This window comes from Magnolia sinica, chromosome 16, assembly GCF_029962835.1.
Source record: "Magnolia sinica isolate HGM2019 chromosome 16, MsV1, whole genome shotgun sequence".
In the NCBI taxonomy this organism is placed as follows: Eukaryota; Viridiplantae; Streptophyta; class Magnoliopsida; order Magnoliales; family Magnoliaceae; genus Magnolia; species Magnolia sinica.
Genome location: NC_080588.1, coordinates 21,173,339 through 21,199,919, shown reverse-complemented (window position 1 = coordinate 21,199,919; position 26,581 = coordinate 21,173,339). Strand labels below are relative to the sequence as shown.

Genomic DNA, 26,581 nt, shown 5'->3' with positions numbered 1-26,581 from the left:
GGCCTGGGTCGTGGTTGTCATGTTATATGGGCCATGGTTGTTATGTTATATGGGTCGTAGTTGTCGTATTATACAGGTCGTGGTTATCATGTTACATGGATCGTGGTTTCACGTGTTCACTTCCTTTTATACCAAACCATTGGTACCATAGCTTAAGGCCCCACAATGGGGTGATCCGATCCATCCACCTTGTTAGCTAGATCGTCATGGGCCCAAAAAGTCCTGACATGGGCAGTGTACACTTCTAACAAACATCACTGTGAGCCTGGAAATTAAGTTTCAACGGTCACCATTATTTTTTATTATGTGGGCCACACGAGCACTGGATCGATCTGATATTTGAGCCCTAGCCCTAAAATGACATGGCAAGAAGGATCCGCGGCATAGATGAAACACATACATGATGGTGGGGCCCACAGACCACCGAGCACCAGCCATTGGCTGGTGACAGGGGGAGTAGCCAATCCGTCACTTTCTCGGATGTTGAAACAGAAGGTAACTTCTTATTCACTCTAAGACCGTTTGACTTCTGAACCAAGGACAGTGACATTTTCGTCCATAACAATATTCAAAAGTTGTCCGAAGGCCACTCTTGGGATATTTGGAACGTCGTAGCTCCCAAGGTAATTTAACCAAACTTCGGGGTCAGTACGGTCAAAATCCCTAAAAACATGAAAGCTCTTTGGGGTCCGTATACATAAAATCCACTCCGTTCATCAAATGATAACCATTATTTGGGCCGTGCAAGCAGAAGATAAACCACATTAAGAACTCATATAGGGCGGCAAGTTACACCCGATTGACGGTTCCATTGTTACATGGGGCATGGTCTATTTGAGATGTGGGTTTTACAGATTTTTGGCCTTCTGACCTAACATCAATGATAGAAATTGATCACCGGAGCGGATTTCACATATGTAGCATAGAGTTGGGTTTTTTCGCACTGCATAAATTAGGTGTTTTATAGGATTCCAGTCCGCTCGTGTATGATACGAATTCTTATGCATGGAAGAGAGACCTCCATTTGGTCTGTTTGGCGAGAAGCCGAAAAATAAAGAAAACAAAGAGATAACAACAAACAGTAAAGACCTCTTCAAACCTCCATTTCTCATTCGTTTAACTTCTCTTCTCGTCTTATAAACCCATCTCATTTCTTTTGTCCAAGTAGTAGGAAAGTGGTAGACTAGATTTACAAGCACTGAGACATGGCCAGAAAGAGGAAAACCGGAGAGGTCAGCAAAGAAGAGGAGAATGGAGATGGCAGCGCCGGTTGGGAGGAGGTTGTGAAGGAGGCAACAGCGGCAGCTGCATTTGGTGGAGTGCAGCGCGCAAGGAAGCGCTTCGTGGGGGTGCGGCAAAGGCCATCCGGTCGATGGGTGGCAGAGATCAAGGACACGATACAGAAGATAAGGGTGTGGTTGGGCACCTTCGATACCGCTGAGGATGCAGCCAGGGCCTATGACGAGGCCGCCTGCTTGCTCCGTGGTTCCAATACCCGCACCAACTTCTGGCCGTGTTCGCCATCATCTTCTTCTTCTCCAGCTCTTCCCTCCAAGATCTCCAATCTTCTCCTCCACAGGCTCAAAGCCAGGAACAACGCTTCTGCTTCTTCTTCTTCAACTCTCCCCAGAGATCAGCAGCAACAACAACAACAGCTACAACAACAACAACCACGACAATATACTATAGCATCTGAAGAGGCACAAGAACCCCAAGTCCCTGAATATTTAAACTGTTGCAACGATTCCACCATCGCTAATAGTATTACTGCTTGTACTGGTATTAGTGAGCTTGTGAATGCAATGCAAGAATCAAGTGATATGGAGCATGAGGGAAGCGGCGTAAAAGAAACTGATGTGGAGTATGACTGGGGCGATGCCGGTCAGATCTCTGCTGGGAGTAGCATATGTGGAGAAGGAGACCAATTGGAAGAAGAAGAAGAAGAAGAAGAAAGTGTGGATCTTGGGGTAATGGATTTCCGATTTGTAGATGTTGTTGGGTCCTCCTCTTACTGCTCCCCATTTGAGATTGCAGAAGAGATTGTTGAGCCAATAGAGGAGGAGAACATAGGCGACGAGCCTTCGATGCTGAGAGCAGCCATGAAAAGAATGAAGTACGAGAGGAAGATCTCGGCATCTCTCTATGCTCTCAACGGGATCTCGGAGTGCTTGAAGTTGAGGCTTGGATTGGGCACCGGAAAAAGTAGAGTGTCTGATCCCTCAACCAACATAAGCAACTCCAACAACGCTGCTAGGAAGGGAGGAGAGGAGTCGAAACATGAAGAGAAAGATGCTAACATGCAAGTCGAGAAGCCACAAATATCAACCCAAGTAGGACCTTCTTCTTCTTCTTCTTCCTCATCCATTTTGATGAGTGCGAGTACTGGTTCGAGTGTTGTCACTACTACTACTTCCGGCAGTGATGGTGAATCACTGCTGTGGAGCTCTCTTGATCTTCCTCCCATCTGCCTTCTACTTAGTTAAGAGAAGCAATGTTTAATTGCATCACTGCAAACTCCAATTTTATGTAAACGGTTAAAGCACTCTATGTTAAAGCATTCTATGCTCGCTTCTGGATCTTATGTTATTAAGCATATGCAATTATTAGTTAACTTCTCTATAACATTCCCAACATCTGCAAATTTTCAGTCTCTTTCTCTTGAAGATTACCTTACAACTAACAGATTTGTATCAAATTTACGAAAACAAAATGGAAGATCGCTTCTCATGGCCGTTCACCCATTTCCTAACATGCACGTAATAAGGGATTATTGGATTCTCTGTATCTACTAATGGCCTCTCATTCATTTCCTAATGCTCAAGAAACTACCACTTTTAAGGGAAAAAAGAATCTTGAAGGGTGAGTTTGGTTGCACCAAACATCACAAAATTTGATGATATTTCACCATTTATCGGTCTAATTTGGTTCAATCAAACTCACCAATAAATGGTTATATTTCTTTCATAACAATTTAGGCCTTCCGGTTTTTTTTTTTTTTTTTAATTTTTTAAAGCCATCATTTGTGCTGAGAATTACACAAAGATTTAAGGATCAGTTCTGGAATCTTTTGTTAGTCTCTCCTGGTTCCGAAAATGAATTCAATGAATCTTCAAATGGTTTGATGGAAAGGGACAAGTAAGCTTCTGATATGATAACTGGAGAAGTGAAGTTTTTACTTTTTCTTCTTTTTATTTATTATAAGATTTTGGGACTGAAATTCCAGAAGATCTGAAGTATTTGAAGTTAAAGCAGGTCTTAAAACAGAATGGGCCCTCGGATTTCTCTCCCGTGAATCAAATTTGTTTTTTTTTTTTCTTTTTCATGTGGATTGGAAAACAATTCCTTGTGTTTGTCTACAGATGATGAGAAGTTGATGCAGAGCGGGTCGCGGACATTTTCATGTCCAAGATGGATCAGAGAAGGCCTGATCAGATGCAGAAGTCATCAAGACCATCAGAACTTTAAAACAGGTATTTCTCGCAAACCGGAATGAGTTACTCGGCATACCTTATATGATTTTGGGGTAGGACGAGCTACTTTAGCCAACCAACCTCCATGTTTATTTCCATTTTTACTATTTTTAATAAGTTTTAGTTTGATTATAACTCGTCATCCGTTGGGCTTTAGGAGTTGTGTCCAACATGAAAAGTGCTTAGAATATTAGGAGAATAACATGGTTAAGCCACATAGGATACTTTCTATAAAAAGTAAATTTACTATTTATAGTAAGTTACAAATTTTAGGGTGTTTTAGTTATAGTTTAATTTTAAAATTTCTTCCAAGCTTGTTATCCCTATTTAAAGGGTTGTAAATTCATTTTTAATCATCAATCAATCAATTTATGAATTTTCATGAATACTATTCCTATTTTCTTGCTTTTTCCTTGTGTATTCGAGAAGTCTCTGTGAGGAGTCCAGAGAAGCTCCGTGGATTCGGAGTAGTTATCCTTGAAGAAGACGGTGATCGACCTCATCGCATTCATCCCTGTGTCAGAAGTTCATGAAAGAAGGCACAACCTGTTCAGCCAAATAAACAAATAAATACATAAAAGAAGCAAAGGTAAGAGAGATGTAAGAAAGAAATAGAGACTTTCCTATGAGGTTTCATGCGATCGTCGCATATCATTTAAACTAAAAGGAAAATTTTATAGGATAGCTATCAGACCAACCATACTTTAGGGAACAAAATCTTAATCAATTGAGAACAGTATGTTCATAGGATAAGTGTGATTGAAATGAGATTAGCGTGGATGAGGCTCGATGTGCCCCCTTTGGCTCACATATTGTTAATAAAATCATTTGAGGGCTGTCTACCAAAGCATAATTTTGGATTAATTTGGAACAAAAATCCAAAAATGAGAGCATATAAGTAGGAAAAACCAATCACCTTAGTTGGGGCTTGACTAATTTCTAGGCCAAATTAAGCTCGTATGAAGACTTACCTACAAAGTTCAAAGAACTATATTTAGCAGACTGTGTTGTCAGATGCCTTACAATCTGACAGTTTTTTTTTGGGCCGCTCGACCAGTCGAGTGGCATCTTAACTACTTGAGGATTGCTTGACTCAAAGTCCAGCATCTTATGAGTTTTGGTATCTAGGCCGCTTGACCAGTCGAGGGGATGGCTCGACCAGTCGAGATTACACAAATTCGAGTTCGAATCTTGTGCGGACTGTGAAAATCTGAGGCGATTTTGCAAGGGTGTGAAAGGAAAGTTTCCTAAACTATAAATAGGGGTCCTTAAGGCTATTCTAAGTGATTATAAGGCTTCCTAACGGTATTCTAAAGGGTTCTAGGGTTATCAAAGGGTGTAGCAAGGGTGAGATTCAAGGTTGTTCGAATCAGTTAAGTCCTCTCTCTTTATAATTGATGCTTTCATAATGGAATTCTATCGCTTTGTGCCGTGGTTTTTTCCTGCAAAGGTTTTCCATGTTAAATTTGCATATTCTCTTGTGTGCTTGGTGTCATTGGATTGCTATCCTAGATTTAGATCTGTGTGATTCCGCAGGCCAAAATCCCAACAAGTGGTATCAAAGCAATCGTTGGGGCACAGATCTGAATCTGAGGGATTAGTAATAATGGGAAGTACTAGGTACGAGATTGAGAAGTACTCAGGGAAAAATAATTTTGAGTTATGGAAGATCAAGACGATGAGTTCCTTAATCAAGTAAGGCGAAGATGGTGCTCTTGAGGAGCGAAAGTCTACTATGACTAATGATGATTGGAATACTCTTGATAAAAAGGCTTTATCATCGATCCGTTTATGTCTCACGGATGAGGTTGTCTACAACATCATGAGGAAGAAAAGTGTGGTTAGGTTATGGGTGAAGTTAAAGGATGTTTATGCGAAAAAATTCTCTGAAAATCGCCTACACTTGAAGCGTCAGTGGTATAACTTCAAGATGGCAAAGGGTGGAGATCTGGAGGCTCACATCAGCAACTTTAATAAATTGGTTTGCAAATTGCTGGATATGGAGGAAGTGATGAAAGATGAAGAACAAGCATGTATGTTGTTGAATTCTCTTCCGACGTCTAATGAGTCATTCAAGGACACAATGTACTCCACGAATAAAACCCTGAGTGTCGACACTGTTATCTCATCCCTTCAAGGGAAGGTCATGAGAAAGCTCAACGTCGACATGGGGATATTTTCTGATGCACTGTTTACAGGGGGTAGGAATTCTGAACAAGGTACAAGTTATTCAGGTTCTAGATCCAAATCCAAGGGCAAGGGCAAAGGAAAGGTAAAGTGCTGGAATTGTGGGAAGGAAGGACATGTAAAGAAGGATTGTGAAAATCCTAAATCTAAGAGAGAAGATTCTGAGGCTTCATACAGGGAAGCCAATGCTGCCACATCAGGTGGATCGAGTAGATGTGATGGTAATGTTTTGTCTGTGTCTACTATCAAGCGACCATACGATGATCGTAGGGACGAGTGGATGTTAGACATAGGAGCGTCTTTTCACATGACTCCTCATCGGAGTTGGTTCACCAGCTACAGGGAGTGCGATGGTGGACAGGTATTTATGGGCAATGACATTGCCTGTAATGTTGTGGCTGTTGGTTCGGTGCGCATCAGGATGTTTGATGGGGTGGAGCGTACCTTGACTGATGTCAGGCACGTTCCTGATTTGAAGCAGAATCTGATTTCTCTTGGTGTACTTGAGGCAAAAGGATGCAAGTACACAGGTATTGATGGTGCTCTTGTAGTATCTAAGGGAGCATGGGAAATCATGAAAGCGCAACGACTTGGTAACTTGTACAGGTTGATCGGGAGCACTTCAAAAGGTGGAGCTGCAGTGGATGTAGCGGATTCCACCTCTGCACATGTGTGGCATGTTGGGCATGGCCACATGAGCGGGCAGGGCAGGAAGGCTGAGACGTGCGGACAGGGATACAGAGCAGGTGGAGCAGCCACCTGTGAGAAGAATCACACGGCATGATCGCAGGATATCGGCGAGGTACATGGACGACTCCAATATCGCAGGAGGATCCGTCTTCTATTCTGATGGCTCTAGGTGAGCCTGGTGCTGAGAAGTGGAAGGTGACTATGGGTGATATGATGGATTCGTTGTACCAGATCGACATATGGGAACGGGTGGAGCTTTGAGTGGGCTGGAGAGAGGTTGGATGCAGGTGGATCTTTAGAAGGATACAGCATAGATACAGGGCGAGGTTGGTAGTGAAGGGTTATGCTCAGAGAGAAGGGATTGGCTTCTAAGAGATATTCGCACTAACAATATAGCAGGTGTCTATTAGATCCGTGATTAGCGCTGGTTGGTCAATGTGATCTTGAGCTAGAAGGATGGATGTGGAGTCCGCACTTCTGCAAGGAAAATTAGAAGAGCAGATCTACATGAAGCAACCAGAGTAGTTCAAAGTTAAAAGGGCTGAAAAAAGACTTTGTAGGAAGTCGTGGTTCGACCTGTTGCCTAGGCAGTGGTTTTGATTCCTTCATGGTGAGTCAGGAATTGATGATATATAGATCATCAATTATGACATGTCTGAAATCAATGTACTGAAGACTCGGTTAAGTGGGATATTCAGGATAAAGGATCGGGGGTTACGAAGATGGTTCTCGACATTGAGACTGAAAAAGGAGTATGCTTTGGTAATTACAAGAGGAATACCTTGTGTGTAGGTATTAATCAAGGATTTAATGGGCCAGGTAAAGCCGGAGAGCATTCCATACGCGTCTCTCCTCAAGTTTTCTTCAGGACATGTCCCAAAACAGATGAGGAAAAGCAGGATATTTCATGAGCCTTATTCGAATGCTGTTGGCGGTGTATGCCAGGGTCTGGATTAGATCGGTTATTTCACAGGCTATCAATGTTGTGAGTAAGTACCCCGGCAAGCAATATTGGGTAGCGGTGAGATAGTAAGAAGACTAGTCTTTCCTTTTGAGAAGACAGGAACAAAGGTGGTTGGGCACGTGGACTCAAATCCGACAGGCATCTTCACCTAGATCGTTCTTGTAGAGAAGTTCAAGTTCTGTGCAACTTCTCTTGGCTTGGCGATGGTGGAAAAGAAGGATGGAGTGTGCACGAGAAGCTATAATGTGATGCATAGATAAGAGAAGAGGTCAATAAGCTACACGATTGAAGATTAAAGGCATGGTAGAGATTGTTGTCAGATGCCTTACAATCTGACAGTTTTTTTTGGACTGCTTGACTGGTTAAGGGCCTGACTCGACCGGTCGAGTGGGCATCGACTAGTCGAGGATTGCTCGACTCAAAGTCCAGCGTCTTATGATTTTTAGTGTCTGGGCCGCTCAACCAGTCGAGGGGATGGCTCGACCGATCGAGGGGGTCCCTCGACCAGTCGAGGTTACGCAGATTCGAGTCCGGATCTTGTGCGGACTGCGAAAATCTGAGGCGGTTTCGCAAGGGTGCGAAAGGGAAGTTTCCTAAACTATAAATAGGGGTCCCTAGGGCTATTCTAAGTGATTCTAAGGCTTCCTAAAGGTATTCTAAAGGGTTCTAGGGTTATCAAAGGGTGTAGCAAGGGTGAGATTCGAGGTTGTTCGAATCGGGTAAGTCCTCTCTCTTTGTAATTGATGCTTTCATAGTGGAATTCTGTCGCTTTGTGCCGTAGTTTTTTCCCACAAGGGTTTTCCATGTTAAATCTGTGTGTTCTCTTGTGTGCTTGGTGCCATTGGATTGCTATCCTAGATCTAGATCTGTGTGGTTCCGCAGGCCAAAATCCCAACAGATTGGTGCAACCTGCAAGCTTTTCCTTTAAAAGATACGAGACAAATTGTAAAACCAGTACCCTGATTAACCGACTATACGCTTTGTCTTCGGTGTCTACATGTCTTAGACGGATTGAATGAGTAAGTTTTGATCGTGACCGTATCTGTAGTACCGTAACGACCCGAGACCTATACCTCGACGAATCCATGGGTGCTGCGATTCCAATGCCACGCGACAAGTCCCATTCTGATACCCGGTTTGAGAGATTCATACATGTGCACAAATTGAGGTAGGCACACATTACGATGCACATCCGCATGGCGAGTGGGGAGCATTTGCAAGGAATCTTGATGATAATCTCGTGAAGGATACTTTTCTAAATATCCATTCCACCCTCACACCCTTACCTATACCCATTCCAACAACCCACATCCCTCTCTCCCCCCGTTAATCAACAAATAACATTCCTAGCCCATTCCTCTCATTACTTACCCATGCTATAATCCATACCACTCCATCCCTCTCTCCATTTTCACATCCCCTTCCTACCCCTCTCTCTTTTCCTTTTTCCCTCTCTATTTGTCAAATCTCTACACTTCCCTAAGCACTCCCAAGCCCCATGCATATTCACCAATAATAGCTAGGAAGAAAGTGAGAGGAAAGAGAGGAAAAAAAAAGAGAGATTAGGAAAGAAAGAGAGAGTGAAAGAAAAATAAAGATATTAAAGAGAAGGATTGAGAGAGTTATAGAGGGATTGGAAGAGTTTTGAATGGAGCTTGGTGAACTGTTTGATCGCACTCCATCCGTCCGTCAAAGTGAATGCAAGGGAGGACAAAATCTCCCCTTTTCATTGTTTTCCTTTCATTTTGCCACCTTGATGAGTTGTTTGGGTGTGTATGGAGGCCCTCATAGTGGGGTGGCACACCCGATGGCCCAATCTCCCATTCTTTTCTTCTTTCTTTTTCTTTCTTCTTCTATATTCTTGGTGGAATGTTGTGGGGCCTACAAGTGAGCCATGCCATGAGTCAGCGTGCATCGTACACTGTCACAGTGTAGACCACCTTGTGTGGCCCACTGTGATATTCATTTACCATCCAACATGTTCATTAGATCACATGGATCTGGTTTAAGGAAAATATTAAGATTAGATTTGATGTAAAGCTCTTTAGGCCCACCAGGGGATGGACAAACTGATGAACGGAGTGGATTGTCCACGTGTGGACCCCACCTAGAAGAGAGAGAGAGAGAGAGAGAGAGAGAGAGAGAGAGAGAGAGAGAGAGAGAGAGAGAGACGCTTTTGTTTGTTTAACCCTTTTTAAGTGTTAAAGAGGGCCCCACTCATGGGACCGACCTTGATGTATGCATTTAATCCACATTGTACATCTGTTACGCCATATCATGTTAGGGCTGGGGCCCAAAAATGAGGAAGATTCAGATCTCAGGTGGGTCACACCACATAAAATGGTGGGGACGATGATGTCCACCGTTGAAACCTTCCTAGGCCCCACCACGAGGTTTATTTCCCACCTATCTTGTTAATAGGTCACACATACATGAGTGATCATCTTAATCCAAAACTCTTGGAGGCCACCCACGTGGATCACACTGCTCGCACTACAACAAAAAATGCCTTTGTCAGCGATCAAAAGAGTCGGCAAAGGCCAAAAAAACTGCCGGCAAAACCTTCTCTTACGCCCAACAAACACTGGCAAAGGGGTGTGTCGGTAAATGTTTTCCCAACGCTAATCACCATTTCCTAGCGCTTTTCGGTCGTTGTAATTTAGTAGTTTTTTTACCGGCGCCCAATCACCATTTCCCAGCGCTTTTCAGTCGTTGTAATTTAGTAGTTTTTTTTACCGGCGCCCATCTTGCTTTTTACCGGCACATTCTGCTCGCCACCAGTAATAACTAGAAAAGTGCTGACAAAAATTAAAAAAGCACCGGCAAAAGTCTGTACAAGCGCCAGTAAAAGCATTTCAAATCATGGTTTTAACAACAATTAATCACCAAAAAATGCCGATAAAAATTTATGCAAGTGCTGGAAAAAGTCTTCCGAAGGGCAGCAAAGATTTGACAGGCCCGGGTTCAAAGCCGTGCAATTTGCAGTGTAGGCCAGTAAATTTATTTAATTTTAATTTAATTGAAACCTGTATTTATTTTTAATATTTGAAACCTAAAAAATGTTGCTTTTGTATTCTCAAAAGCATCTCATTCTCTAAGGCACGGACTTGATCCAATATGTAAACAACCTGTACATGACTAACCAAATCTAAGATTCTAGTCCAATAGCCAAAATGAGAGAGAGAGAGAGACAGAGACAGAGAGAGAGAGAGAGAGAGAGAGAGAGAGAGAGAGAGACGTGTTTCTTTCAAGTCAAAATACAAGTGCTAAAAGCTGCAATTGTAGTAGGTGTGGGTGTTTATTCCTGTCTCCCCATTAGACCCTTGTACAACTGTTTACAACTGTATATATACTACAAAAAATAAAATTGGAAGAAGATATACTTTTGCTACTCTGTAGACATACACCCTATATATAATCTTTCCTCCTTTTAAATAAAAAAGAAGTATATGATAGGGTAGAGCTGGTACAACGGAAATATGGTATAACACCCCCGTATAACTAAACAATCAGAACCGTCCATGGGGTTGGCCAAGTTTCCCTGGCCATTAATTCTAACAGTGTTTGCAAAAGAGAATAAGAATGCAAAAAAAACTAAGAAGAGTTTATGGTTAAAAGTCCAAAAAGAAAGAAAGAAAAATAAAAAAAATAAAAAAAATAAAAAAAATAAAAAAACTGATGGCTGTGATTATCTCGTGGGGCTTGTGGGGCTCCCCCTTCATTGCTTCTCTGCAACACAAGATCCACATACAAATAGGCACATGTACTAAAGAATTAGAAAAATAATAATCATAATAAAAATTCATGAACAAAGACCCAAATGCATATAAAAGAAACACAATTCTTTATCATGCTTTCATGTTTCCATTTCCATCTTTAATGAAAGTGAGATCTCATGCATTACCTTGTAGAAATCAACAGTAATGAAGTTGGCCATCGTTTGCCTGCTGCTTCATGACATGTACTAGTCATGCTAGTAAATGGAGCTGAGTTGTTCTTGGACAATCAACTCCCGCCACATCCAGTAGCCAAGCAATCCCCCTTCCAAAAGTGAGACAGGTTTAAAAAAACACACCAAAATAAAGACAAAAATAAGAGAAAGAGACAATGCTTAGAAAATAATTATGTCCAAATAAATTGTGCTTTAATCCTATTCCTATTTTCATAGAATACAAAAGCAGCTTTGCTAAACAGAGCTTGTGTGCCTCTTGGTAGACAGAATAATGATTTTTAGGAGTTATTTGATTCTCTGGTTGAGCATGATGCTTGATGTGCAAGTACGCATTTGTCATAAATCAGCACAAATTAAGCTGACTAAATCATAAAACTCACTTTCGCTAACTCAAAGTCCCAAAATCAAAATCAGCTTCATTGAACAATCTTAATCACTAATTCTTAGACAATTGTTTGAAATGCAACTATTGGATATGCTTCATTTAACCCGTCTAATAAATGTCCATCAATCTCATAGTTAGATAATCAAATAAGCATGATTCTTGCCTTGGACAGTTTAACTTGAATAATTTGTAATCCAAGTATGCAATTTCTAAGAGTATCAAAGTTTTTCAAAACCATTTTTTGCTCCTTTCTTTTTTTCTTTTTTCTTTTTTGTTGTATTTTGCAGGACTAACCGAGGGCTAAGATTGTGAAATTGTGTGATTTTTATTTATTTATTTACTTGCTTGTGTTTTCATGGGAGTTTTTTGCACCCACCAAATTATCTCATCGATATGCCTTACAAGTGTGTCACGTGTAAGGGGAAGATGCTCTCAAGAATCTTGCAAGCTTGGCAGTTGTACCTGGATGGACATTACTTTAGAGAGGAAAACTGAGACACTGACGCAGCACGAATGATACACATGCACTTAGATATTAGTAAGAAATTGCATAATGGCATATAAATAATTCAAATTAAACTGTCCAAGTTATGGTCCCAATCTAGTGGTGTTGTGGACCAAAAATTGTGCTTGTTTGATTATCAGTCCATCGGATTAGTGCATATTTCTTAGACCATTAACAAAAAATATCTCATGGCCTTTTTTCAACAACCATGTGTCCATGAATCAGAGGTTAGGACCGTTCAACTAATATTATTTTGGGACCTTTAGTACCAACAAATTTATACAAATTTGAGTTCATGCATGTCATGTATACAATTTCCAAGTGCCTGTGTATCAAATGTCATAATCTGCCAGAGCATCGAATAACTCCCCTATCATGAATTTATATTAGGTAGACATGAATCCAACGGTTAAGAAGAAACATATACCAACTGTTTGAAATATTTGTTAACTACTTTGATATGAAGTAAGCTATACATTGGTACTCAGGGCAGTTTAGTCATTTTCTTAGCATCCATGTCTCAACAATAATAGTGTTCAATTGTCAAGCTGCAAATAAATTAGTAACATCATGTAGTTGCATAAGATCATAACAGTTGGTGTTTTAGGAGTAAACTAGTAGCACCATGTAGCTGCATAAGATTGCATCTAGCTAGTTTGAAATTCATCAAAATAAAGCCTTGTATAGAGTGTACAAATCACTTAAAGCAATGATGGATGCCAAACTTCAGATGTAAAGTTCAACAGTGTCATGAACTAAGGCTACTTTGGAAATTTCCAGTTCCAAGGCAGACATGATAGGTTAGCGCCAAAGCAAACTAAGGCCACTATTGGAAATTTCCAGTTCCCAGGGCTGATACAATAGGTTAAGAGCCAAAATAAGGATGAGATACATTCAGAAACTTACCATACATTTCATGTATCATCCTGATTTGGGGCAGATAAAGTGGGAAAATGAGCCGCCGCTAAAAAAGCGTCGGATATGCCCAACTTTCTTGTAGTGCCTATTGGATTAAACTTCCCCATTGACTACAAAAGTAGCAGAGATGCAGCAGGCCTTGCAGCCTCTTGTGACCCTTCTATCTTGTTCTTCAAGCCCCTGAAAGAAATAATAATAATTGACTGATTATGGAGCCATGATACAAAGAACCCGAGATACAAACGTAGAAAAAGCCCATTGACGAACGTGTTTAAGCTTGAGAGATAGAAAGGTCTGAGAAGGGCTAGAAGGCAGACCTTGAACAAGGAAGCCAGCCACTTAGACCAACAACTGCACTTAGGTTGACAGGATATGGATTGCCATTCCTGTATTTCCCATTTGCACTTCTAAATTAATTTCCACCTGGAGAAAAATCTAAAATATGGTTGCACAAAATATGACAGGAAGAGGAGCAGATTCATGTATAGAGGTGGGCAAGCATCTATTTCAAAATTATAGCAAGTACAAACAGCTAGGAAGCATATCTATTAGAAAGACGGGTGATGATATTTTAAGGAGAGGTCTTAGAATGGAGGAAAAGTTCAGTCACAATCCCAACTTAGTAGCAGCTTGAGTGCAGTCTTGTCGATAATATGGGAATCCTCTCTGTGTGTGTTGCCCTTTCCTAAAATGTAAGCGTAATATTGATTTCCTAAAAGAGAGTGTAGAACAATCTTATACATTGCAGAAGTGGAATTGACACCCATTGTGCAAAAATAACCAAACAAAGATTTTTTCACGAATTAGATTTGGGATCATCAGCATCATAGACTTAACATTAGTACCATAAAAAGGAGAAAATGAGTACATGCACATGTTACTACAGGGAGTGAGGAAAGGGGAGCAAAAAAAGAAAAGAAAATGAGAGACACGAAAAATCCATGTTACTTTAGACCCAACTTCTAACAGAAACTAATAAAATACAAATAACCCATGTCATTTGAGAGAGCTCATTACTTGTAAAGGAAACATGAATCATACTAAAGGGCAATAAAAGATTTTTTTTTTTTTTTTTTTAAAAAAAAAGAAGTATAAGCTTACAGTCCAATAAGTGAAGAGCCTTGTGTTGTTATCTCCATAAAGATCTGGGCTGACCTGTTTTGACATTGTTAACCCATTAGGAAATAGGGGGAGAAATCAAATACTATATCAAATGGGGCTATTTTTTTCTTTCTTTTTTTTTTTCCATAGTATTGGACTGACAATGATGTAATTCAAAATTTATAATAAATGGGTCTCTTTCTCTTTCTAATTTTTTTTCCTGGTATTGAACTAACAAGGATATCTGCCAACCAGCTTCAATACTATAGAGATCTTCCCCAAAAGAGAGACACGACAACCCAGGGATGGCTGACAGACGGTTGTCTTCTCTGACGTCAGAGTTGATAGCTCGCATTGCTTCAGCATGACTGCAATCGCCATTGATAGAATGGAGAAAAGCTTCAGTTGCCGATAAACCATTGCACTGGTCACTGCCTTTTCTGCATTTAGGGTCAATACTAACAGTTGATTCATCTACATTAGATGGGCCCTTGCCTGGAAATAGGATTCTCTGCTCAGCAATTTGTTCTGCATGTTTAAGCAACAATCCACATTTGATTTGCATGTGTAGCCCACCTGATGAGCTGACTGGCCTGATTTTTGGGCCAAGGCATGTTAGTGATGGGACCCACCAGATGGAAGTGCAGACAACATCCAATGTTAACATTCATCCTTGAATTATAATGTTTTGATCCTCTCTTTTTTGTCTGACAAACAGCTGTTGTTGTTGAGGACTGTTGGAATTCTTGTTCCAGTTTATATAATGGCAAGAGCACTGACTATAATTCAACCACTACAAGAAAAGGTAGCTCCCCTTTTCCAAACCTATAAGCGAGATCTAGGCTGTTCACCAGGTAGATCCCAGCAAATTAACCATAAACCAAAAATCAGGTCAGGCCTAGCACCAGGTATGCCACAAGGCTAAAGGCTTTAGCTTCAGTTTTAGCAACCAAGGCTAAAATGACCTTTTTAGCTTCAGTTTTCTCGAAATGAGGCTAAATCAAAATTTTAGCCTCCATTGTTTCCAACTGAGACTAAATCCAAATTTAGCATCAATTGCCTCCAACCGAAGCTAAAACTATTTTTAACATCGGTTCTCAACAATCAAGGCTAAAGCCTTTAGCTACGGGAGTTATAGTCTCTGTTTAGATAGTTAAGGCAAAACCGAGACTAAAGATGGATTTAGCCTCTTTTGGCATCAACCGAGGCTAAATTCAGTTTTTAACCTAATCAACAAATGATTGAACCTATGCATATTTCACCCGTTTAACATTCATCAAGACAATAATCAGCACAATATTAACAAAACAATTAATTTACCAAAACAAACTACAAATGTCTTCCTTTCCTAGCCTTCCACCCACAACATCTTTGAGAGAGTAGTATGAATTTACCAAAATAAAATAAATAAGAGTACAAGCAACCTGTAGCATCTTGTCTTTGAACCTTGCAACATTAGCAATCTCAGTTATTGTTCTGATTTCTTCCAATGTAGCACCCGCCTTTACCATATGTGATATTCTCCTTTATAGTAGTTGTGAATAAGATGGGCTCTTTGCTAACAAGACCGATCTTCTCTCTGATCCATCCAAGCTGCAGCTTCTTCAAGTTGATGCCATCTATGAGCACTTCACCAGCTTGGGGGTCAAGAACCTCTCCAACAGGCTGATCACTGTCAACTTCCCACTGCCGCTCTCTCCAACTAGAGCCACAATCATGCCGCTTGGAACATGCAACGAGAACCCAGAAAATACATGAATGTAGGTACACCCGCCGGGTCTCAGCATCTGATCCATCTCAAGCATGATGCTGGAAATGTTGCATCTGAGACAGAACAGAGAAATTGTTAAAGAGGGTTGTAAGCTATTGAACATGCTCGGCCAAACCTAGTAATTTCCTAGTCCATCCAGTGGACCGCAATGTAGCTGTTGGATGGCTAGAGATTAGCTAGCCCCACATGCACCCTGTCCAAAAAGCACCTCCATATGTAGCATTGTGCAAAATCAGGGGAGTGTGGGGCAAGATGGCCCCCACCATGAGGGGAACATAAGAACAAAACCTGGCTGCATGGTTTTAGAAGAAGGGAAAAAGAAATGCTAAACATTCACATCCAACGTACCCGTGTCACCAGCTCGATGAGTAAACCATCCTGATTTTTGCGGATGATGTTTCATTTTAATGTGTGGTCCACCGTACATGTCCCATGCATTCTCTGGTTGGCACTTTCGCTGTGTGTAAAGATGCTTGTGGAGAGAGCTACACATGGGGCTGGCAAACTTCTGGATGACTGATTACATTCATCACATAATCCCTCCTGTCAGATAGGTGTGCTTTCGGGTACATGTGGAATGTTGGCTATAGTTTATTTTTTAATCATCCATCTGCAGGCTAACAATCGGATGGATGGGATTGCAGGACATGATATATTTTTGCAGCATCCCCCAACTTGGTGAGATCCTCTGTACATAACGCTGGTGAGAACCAAAAGCTACAAACATGGACCAATTGTATGCTAAAGCCTAGAATTGTGTACTAAAATGATGCAGAGAAGACAAAAAATTTGCAAATATGTCATATATGATGGCATCGCACATTTAATGTAAGGGTAAGCCTACCATTTTTACTCGATGGAGAAGAGGCCAGATGCATGCAAGAGATCGCAAGTTCTTGGGTATGTGTCGAACGGCTCCCACCTGGAGAAGCAAGTCATGAGAACTAGTATGGGGCATTGGCAGAAATGTGTCATGCAATAGAGAAACACGGGGAAAAATGCAATGAATTCAAGGTGAATGGACAAAATCAGTCCATGATTGAACAATTGTTAATTGCACAGATCAAGAAATGAAGTGGCAATAGACTCAGTTGCAGGAGTGGGGAAGCATCTGTTTCAAAATGATAATAAGTAGAAATGTTAGGAAATGGGAGCGGAGTCCTAAGCATGATCACTCTTCAAAGTGGGAGTGGCACTACAACTTCAAACATTACAAGTACAAACTCAACCAACTAAAGTACTGGGAATCCAGCAAAACAAAAAGAACATATACAAAGCACAGGTTTGCTAGCCCTGCACCCACATTACATGTAGAAGACACGCCAAGTGCATGTGACTTCTGACCGGTGCATAAGTTGGCCCCACAATCAAGGTAGCCATGTGCAGAATCAGGCCACTCTGCGCATTAGGAGGGCCACAAGTGAACATTGGATGCGGACCGCTGGCATGTTTGTTTTTAAACCATCCTCTCTGTATAAGGTGTCCCACCTGAGGAGTGGACCTTACGCCCATCTTCGCGGTGAGGGCCACTTTATGCACTGCTAAGATATTGCACATGAGACACTCGCCAGGTTTGCAGGTCTGATAAGGGCGCATATGGCTAGCAAACCTCTAGAAGGAATATAGATATCTCATAAGATAGATTTTGCAGACCGACCAAAGGGAATTACAGATCCAAATTTTAATTGCATCAAGGTAATGAGTTTAAGAAGCTGACAGATATAATAGAGCTTCATCTTTAACCTTTTAAGTGCTCAAAATTTGTACAATTTTTAAGGAGAGCCGAGTCAACGAAATCAGTGAGCTAGCTCCGTGAACTTATATAATGGGAGCTACTAGCATTCCTCCAGTTCTATTTGGAAATGGGTGTTCAGCAATGCAGAAACGTGCTTTGCATGAGAAAAAGAGGCCGACAGAGAAGGAGTGAGTGGTTTATAAATGTACTTTCTTCTCATGAGATTTTTAATTTAATTAATAAAAATTTAATTACAAAAGATTAGTTATCCCTATGAGAAATTACTTTTGCACTTTTGGCTTTCTATCTATTTAGAAAGAGTATAAAGTGTGTTAACTTTTATTAGGCTAATCTCGCAGTTAGTATGGTTATAAGAAAACTAATGATATAGTTAGGCCAGCCAAACAACTCAACAACACTAAAATAAACTCACAAGCAAACACACCCTCAACTATAGTCCTTGCTCAGGTTAAAATAAATAAATAAATAAATACCTTTTTTTCACACAAATACACATAATATAGTTCTGTAATTATTTGAAAAATCTACTTCAACTTGAATTCAACCTTCTGATAGTATATAAGTGCCATCAAATTGTGTATTGTGGAGCTTCCCAAGCGTCCTTAATGCACTTGGTGTTTGGACCAATGCAGAAAACACAGCCTGCATTATGCAGACTAGTGTTTTCCTTCCTTTTCTCCCTCAATTTGGGTCGACATGCATTTCATATCTCAACCCTGGACTGACGCAGCACATCTTGTCACCCTTGAGAACCTAACATCCAAATGTATCCTAAAGCAAGGCATGTGGTATGGTTTCTTGCAAGAGTTCTTGATGAGGTTTTTACTCTTCTGATCATCTCATTTTTGTTTCACTTGCTAGATATATAAGATTCCCTCTAGAAAACTGCAAGTTTCACCAGTTTCCAATTTATTTTTATTTTTTAAAAAAGTACACAATGCCCGATTGAGCAATAGAATGAAAATAAATTCAAACATGAAACTATTTGAATTTCCAAAACAGAAATAATAGAATAGCTTCACAATAGATAGAATCTTGGGCAACATTCCTAGGGCCCATTTAAATACCCAAATGATAAATAAAAATGCTCTTGAAGGACCATAAAAATAAGAGAATCCTGAACCTCAGCAGTCAACAGAAGCATACCTCAACTGGGTCATGTCCCTCGTATGGTAATTCGCTTGCAGGGACCACCAGCAACTCACATTCCACAACCTGCAACACAAACTATAGCTAACAAAGATAAAATTGGAGCAGTTTAAATAATTCCTACACTTCCCACACCTGGAGACGATATAGCAAACTTCTCCCATGATGCATAAGTCCAAGCCATATGTTGTCTACACAAGATAATGGTTTTATTAGCAATAGCATGTCGAGAGGCAAGCAACTGCTCTGGAGCAGAAAAATCAAGAAAACAGGAGCCTGCCCAATGTGTTTCCTGTTTTGTGACCCAATCCAAATGATAAGGTGGATTTGTATCATTGATTCCTCTGAAAAAATCCAAACAAATCCTAATTTCTTTCGAGAGATGTGTCTAAACAAGCCCTTGTTAAAGAGATCGAAATAGATTTGACCAACCCAAGTTGTAAATCCAGCAGAGAAAGCATGAATTAGTTGAAGTTTCAAAATAAATAGCATTTTCTAGCTTGTAATGTATAAATAGAAGTTAAAAAGAACTGTTAATTAGAATAGAAGTTCTAATTAAGCCTTCAAAATCAAGCCTCTGTGAGAATCAAACCTTTATGAAAATCGGGGGTCGAGTAAAAGTCCAACTCTCGAGTTCCAATGCATCACTTATGCAACATATTTAATGATGATTAAATGTTGTCGTATTAGTGCATAAAACATGAATAAGATTAAGCCAAATCAGCAAAACATAATCCAGGGACGGTTGTAATACGCAAGCGGAAGACTAAAACAAATATGTATAACTTGATAGACTAGTTTAGGTACCCAAAGTATATATGCATTGCCAGTCAATAATTACATGTATTGTTTCAAAATGTAAAATATCAAAAATGTAATACCACTACAAGTATAACCTGAAGCCCCGCCGATTAGAACGGTCTACGAGAACCCGCTTGAACCGCATATATGAGAATGCCTCCTCATCATCCTCAAAGTCTGGCTCCGCCACGCAGCTACGCCATCATCTCGAACCTACAACAGGTATAGTTGGTGTTCAAGACACCATCCCGTAACATGGGAGTAAGTGATCAACTCGGTGGAACAATAAAGCAAAGGTTAACATGTTATCAATTCATCAAGCAAGAATGATAAAGCAATACAATCGAACATCCCTAGATACTCGATTAATGCGGGAATGGTATGTATAAATGATGTATGCCCTCGCTTGCACCCCTCAACGATCTTCCTCTAACGGTCGCGCATGTGAGTCACTTCCTCGTGCTCTCTACCATCGCCAAAGGCACATGTAATGCGATGCATGAATATGATTACCGAGTTCTTATTAGACCTTTTCATACAGTAGGATTGGGAAGCTAAGGTACCTCCCTTATATCAATTCTCAAACAATGATCCATTCTAGGGTCGTCAGCTCTAGTAAATCTCATACGAAGTTGCGGTTTTAGGTCACTACAAAGGGCTCGTCACTTGATCAGCGTAGGCCTAGTGTACTCTTGTTGCTACGTAAGGGCTCGTCGCATCAACGCAGTCTTAGTGTACGCTCGAGGTCACTACAAAGGGCTCGTTACCTTATCAGTGTAGGCCGACAGCTCAAATACAGTGTCCCATACCATCGTATTCGGCTCACGAGTTTGGGTTGCTCACTGGTCACTACGGGGAGGCTCGTCACCCTAGCGTAGGCCAACAGCTCGACCATGGTGTCCCATACTACCATGCCCGGCTCATGAGTCTTAGCGGATCGAGGTACTAAGGTTTAAAAGGATTTTCATTGGTGAGTTTGGTACCTTAGATTCAAGCAGTAGTGTCCATACATGGTGAACATACATCGGGTCAATTGGGTTACTTGACGAGCTCGACTGGTACGAGCGCACGTTGAATTGACTGACATGAAGTACGTAAGCACTCCGTGTGGCCTAACCACTGCCGACAACCAATGTACGACTCGTGTTCATCGAACACGTCCTATGTGGCGAGACAACCTTAGCCACCTATTCAGTGCCTGTTACCGATTGCCTGGACTATTCCGTAGTCCCAGACACATTCAATTATAACAGATAATCATACAAGCTAATCAAAACAGTAATGGATCAACAATTCCAATCATACAAGCATGTGAGCATTTGATGGATTTCAACTAAAACATGAATTCACGCATATGCAGTGTCTAAGTAAAGCAGACAAAGAATACAAATTACATGGAGGAAATCATACACATCGTTAAGGTAGTTGAGAATCTTATCTCAACACCCATGTAAAGTACAAATACTACATGCTTGATCATTCAGACATTTCTACAAACACTTAGACTACATATTCCAAAATACATGGACTTATTTACTTAAAACGCATATTATAGCAAATCCCTTCACATAGGAGTTGCGACACATACAGCAATCATATATTAACAAACATCTATCATAACAAGTATTAATCATGATTCCATGTTCACTCAGACATTTCGACAAACACTTAGTCTACACACTTCAACATACATGACGTATATTGGCCGTAACACATACTGGGCCAAATCCTTTCGTCGAGGAGTTGTTACACATACAACTAGCATAACCACATGACAATTAATCATGGCAAACACACGTTCAAATTTCATATGTATACGACCCTTTCTACAAATACATGGGATACACTAAACTCCATATAGTTTATATATATCTGAAGCGCAAAACAAACATCGCATTTGGCATGTGAAATAGCACCCGCATCAGTAATAAACCATTAACCGACATTTAAAGCCTTGAAAACCATAACCTATATGTTTATAGTCCGCACCTTTCACCGGTAGACTCGTAACGAACTCAGTTTTAAAGCTAAGTCTTTGTTTACAGCAGATTGACAACCTATAGCATAAATTAGGTTAGCTATTTCACAACTTACACTATCTGAAACCCTAAAATAGAATAGGGTTAGGTTTTCTTACCCAAGAACAGAATTGGAATCGCTTGTATAGTGACATAGGAATAGTAGTTGAGTGCGTGGAATAACGGGATCGAATCCTAGGAGAATCTCCAACTCTCACTCTCACTTTCTCTCTTTTCCCTTCTCTTTTCTCTCCTCTCTCCCCTAGGGTTTCTCAAATTCATATGGGGTGAGAGAGAGAGAGAGGGTTTAAGGTCCTTATATAGGCCGAGGTTTGATGGGAATAGCCCCGGGGCCAAGGTATACTTAGGTTATATCCAAATATGGGTCATTGGTCCAACGGAGCACTTCTCGTGGCCCCTTTTCTACGTGCGGTCGGACTTAAGCTCCCTAACCATGGATCTAGGTCGGTGAGTTTTCGTTCCGATCGGAGTTCTGAGAGCCGCGTGGGACCAATTTCAGTTTAACGATCACCAGCACTCGATAAGGGCCCCAACTACACCGACAGGTGTGGGATATTTCTCTGATCCGAGGGTATATTTGGGTCGGAGGTCTGAATCCTTATATTTGACCCATGGCGACACGACTTAGATTACTTAAATCTGAATTTTTATTTCTAAATATTTTCACATTTCTCACACACTTTGCTCCGGGCTCAAGTTGTGCATTTCTAGACACAATTAGGACTTGATTTCCGAGGGGGTGGTCAAGTCCAGTAATGCGGTCATATCCGTATAGTTTTGGAGAAATCAGACTTTCGACGTGCCGTCCAGGTCCGATACGGAGTTTCGGTGTGCTCCCGAGAGCAACCGGATTTAGGGATGGATTCTAGATTTCAGGGTAATATAGCGTCAATGATACTGCACATTTTACGTCTTGTAGATCATATTTAAAGTGATTAATGCTAATTTCATAAGCACTCTAGTTTAGCACTTGCTAACTTTAACCTAATTTCTAAAGGTTTCGGTCCTGGGTGATTTCTGCCTGAGGTGGTACTCGGGTCCTTGTACGAATTTTTCCAAGACATTACAATCTACCCCCCTTAAAGAAAAATTGCATCCTCGAAATTAGTACCTTTTCGTACTCCTCAAGAATCTGAGGGTAGTTCTTTCGAACCTCGGCTTTTGTCTCCCAAGTAGCCTCTTCTTCCGTGTGATGCGTCCATAGCACTTTCACAAGTGGAATAACTTTGCTACGCAACACTTGTTCCTTCCTGTCTAGAACACGCGTCGGTCGCAGTATATATGTAGCGTCCTCGCTCAACTGCACCTACTCCCATTTGATAATGTGGGAAGGCTCGGGAACGTATTTTTTCAGCATATAAACATGAAACACGTTATGCACACCCGCAAGTGGAGTGGGCAAAGCAAGGCGGTATGCTACTGCCCCCACTCGATCAAGTATCTGGAATGGGCCAATGAATTGAGGTGTAAGCTTCCCCTTCTTGCCAAACCGAAGAACTCCCTTCATAGGGGAAACCCTGAGGAACACATGGTCTCCGACCTCGAACTCTAGCGGTCGCTGCCTCATATTGGCATAGCTCTTCTATCTACTTTGCGCTGTCAGAAGTCAGCGATTGATAATGTCAACTTTCTCTGAAGTCGCCTGAACTAACTCCGGGCCAATCAAGTTCTTCTCGCCAACCTCTGCCCAGCAATACGGTGCCCTACACGAACGCCTATACAGTGCCTCGTAAAGAGCCATACCAATACTCGCCTGGAAACTGTTATTATAGCGAACTCTGCATAGGAAGACAATCATCCCAACTGTCCTTGAAATCCGAAAAGCCCGCAACATATCTTCCAGAATCGATTCACCTGCTCCGTCTACCTATCTGTGGGTGGAACGCGGTACTGAACTTCAACTTTACACCCATCGCTTCCTGGATGCAAGTCCAGAAGATAGATGTAAATCGCATGTCTCGATCCGACACGATCTCTAAGGGAACTCCATGTAGACGTACAATCTCCTTGATATACAATCTGGCCAACTCATCTTCAGAGTTCGAAATTCTGATAGGGAGGAAATGAGCCGATTTCGTCAACCGGTCCATGATCACCCAAATGGAATCATAACCCTTCCTCGTCTTCGGCAACCCTGAGATGAAATCCATAGAGATGAAGTCCCACTTCCATTCAGCTATGGGCATGGGCTGAAGCAAACCAGGAGGTCGGCGATGCTCTGCCTTGACCTGCTGGCATGTGAGACAACGGGACACGTAATCTGCTATGTGAGCCTTCATATTATTCCATCAGTATGACCTTTTCATGTCACGATACATTTTCGTACTACCTAGATGCATAGCCATCCTAGAATCATGAGTGGCCTCAAGAACTTCTTTCCTCAAGTCAGGGAGGTTCGGGAAGCATAGGCGACCACGGTAACATAAGCCCCCATCCGTACCAACGGTCCACTCTGAGTCCTCATCTGCACTAACCTGCCCTCTCATCTTCGCCAATAGCTCATCATCTGTCTGAGCTGTGATAATCCTGTCATCAATGAGGGGCTGTACTCGAATATGTGTAATGCCCTCATACGACTCCTCCACCGTGAGTTTCTGCTCAAAGTCTCGCACAAATTCTACCATGTCTCACTCTCCTACCATCAACGGAGCTGCAAATGCCAATGCCATCTTGTGGCTTAGTGTGTCCGCCACAAGGTTGGCCTTACCAGGATGGTAAGTGACTTCGAATTTGAAGTCCTTCAGTGTCTCCATCCACGTCGCTTCCTCATATTCAGGTCTCGCTGAGTGAATATGTATCTGAGGCTCTTGTGATCGCAAAAGAGCTGGAACTCCTCTCCGCAGAGGTAATGTCTCCAGAGCTTCAGTGCAAAGATGACGGCTGCTAACTCCAGGTCGTGCGTCGGGTAGTTCTCCTCGTGTTTCCTCAACTATCTCGAGGCATATGCAATCACTTGTCCTTTTGCATAAGAACACAACCCAAACCGACACGAGACGCGTTTGTATATATAACATACTTGACCCCTTGCTCGGCAATACTAGCACAGGGCGGACGTCAACTTGTCCTTCAGCTCTTGCAGCTTTCGCCTTTTCATTAATGGTGAACTTCAAATCTTTCCGTGTCAACTGAGACAAAGGTCTGACTATCTTTAAGAAATCCCAAATGAATCGTCGATAGTAACCTGCCAAACGAAGAAAACTTCTCACTTCGGTAACCGAACCAGGCTGCTCCCAGTCCTGAACTGCGGCTACCTTAGCAAGGTCCACAACTATCCCTTCCTTGGACACCACATGTCCCAGGAACTTGACTTCTTCTTTCCAGAAGTCGCACTTCTTGTACTGTGCAAACAACTGGTTCTTCCTCAGAGTATCCAAGACTGCTCGCAGGTGTTCCTCGTGCTCTTCCCGACTCTTGGAGTATATCAGGATGTCATCAATAAACACAATGACGAATCGGTAAAGGAACGGCCGAAATACCCTGTTCATCAAGTCCATGAACACAGCCGGAGCGTTCGTAAGGCCGAACGACATCACGAGAAACTCATAGTGCCCAAAACTGGTCCTGAAAGCCGTCTTCTGCACGTCCTCATCCCTGACGCGCAACTGATGATACCCTGACTGTAGATCGATCTTCAAAAAATATTGCGCCCCTTTCAACTGATCGAACAGATCATCTATCCTGGGCAAGGGATACTTGTTCTTCACCGTCACTTGGTTCAACCTGCGATAATCAATACACAATCGCAGTGAACCGTCCTTCTTCTTCACAAATAACACGGGTGCTCCCCAAGGAGACACACTCGGCCGTATGAAGCCAGCATCTAACAGATCGTCGATCTGTTTCCTCAGTTCCTCCATCTCACATGGAGCCATGCGATACATCGGAAGAGATATTGGTGTCGCATCGGGTACAAGGTCGATAGTGAAGTTGATCTCGCGCCGAGGAGGTAGTCCAGGTATCTTACTGAACACATCCTCAAACTCTCGAACCACTAGTGTGTCTTCAAGTACTGGACCGTCAATATTCTTCAGTAAGGAAGCATAATAAAGGACTTGAAAAGGGCAACTGACCTGCACGGGGAACGTAAAGGGCGTGCCTTCAGGTCTGTGAGCTGTCACCAATCGGGTCTCGTAGTTAATCTCGGCCCTCGCTTCAGTCAGCCAATCCATACCAAGGATGATGTCGAAATGGTATATCGTAGTGACAATCAAGTCAATGCATATCGTCTTGCTCCCTAGATCTATCAAGCAACCCTCACACATCTTAGTGGCATCCGTAAAAGTCCCTGGTGCTACGATAACTCGCACCCCAACCATCGGAGTCGTCTTCAGCCTTAAGCGCTGGACTGCAGAACACGATATCAAAGATATAGTGGATCCCGTATCCACCAATAGAAATATAGGGGTACCTTTAATGTGGGCAGTGAGTTCGAAGGCCAAAGGCACGATAGCTGTAGAATCAGGCGCCTCTGCTGTGAGTGCATGGGCTGAGGAGCCACAGGTCGCTGGGGCGGCCTAGATCGAGGTACGGGTGGTCGGAAGGATGGATGAGCTGGTGCGGAGTGTAGAGGTGGTGGTGATATAGTCTGCGGAAGCTGACGGTTGATCCTCTGGGGCGGTGAGAATCCGCTATCCCTCATCCTGTGAAGCAAGTATCTGCATGGCACGACCTCTTGCAGTAGGCACACCACACATCGCGTCACCGCAGGTGAAGCCATCGGCCTCGGCGGTGAATCTGCCACGCGGCCTCTTCCGGAGGAATGGTCTGCTCGAATCTTAGGTCGCGGCCTAGAGCCATCGCAGCTCGCATACGGAACTGCCTGTCCCCGTCCTGCTCGGCCCTCATGGACATGCTCACTAGCTCGAGAATAGCTAGGTAGGCTAGCGTAGCACA

General features: G+C 42.0%; 2 protein-coding genes and 1 long non-coding RNA gene across 3 annotated transcripts in view; 1 reads left to right on the top strand and 2 right to left on the bottom strand.

The window, feature by feature from the left end:
• Window positions 1–1,067: 1,067 nt before the first annotated feature.
• On the top strand, window positions 1,068–2,520 carry LOC131229572 (ethylene-responsive transcription factor ERN2-like). Its single transcript, XM_058225575.1, has one exon. It carries the CDS (start codon window positions 1,206–1,208, stop codon window positions 2,481–2,483), a length of 1,278 nt encoding a protein of 425 aa, XP_058081558.1. The 5' UTR covers window positions 1,068–1,205; the 3' UTR covers window positions 2,484–2,520.
• Window positions 2,521–13,155: 10,635 nt separating this feature from the next.
• LOC131228952 (uncharacterized) lies at window positions 13,156–14,229 on the bottom strand. Its single transcript, XR_009163106.1, has 3 exons — window positions 14,173–14,229; window positions 13,389–13,494; window positions 13,156–13,251 (listed from the first exon to the last, which is right to left on the bottom strand). It is a non-coding gene; the product is annotated as an uncharacterized LOC131228952 (long non-coding RNA).
• A 66-nt stretch (window positions 14,230–14,295) lies between these two features.
• LOC131228951 (uncharacterized) overlaps window positions 14,296–26,581 on the bottom strand; it is a 50,654-nt gene continuing 38,368 nt past the window's right edge. Inside the window, exons 2-5 of the mRNA XM_058224785.1 lie at window positions 18,984–19,039; window positions 18,846–18,914; window positions 15,597–15,996; window positions 14,296–14,540 (exon numbers count right to left, since the gene is read on the bottom strand). Coding sequence (XP_058080768.1) covers window positions 15,792–15,996; window positions 18,846–18,914; window positions 18,984–19,012 — 303 coding nt within the window. The 5' untranslated portion in view covers window positions 19,013–19,039 and the 3' untranslated portion in view covers window positions 14,296–14,540; window positions 15,597–15,791. The remainder of the gene's footprint in view (window positions 14,541–15,596; window positions 15,997–18,845; window positions 18,915–18,983; window positions 19,040–26,581) is intronic.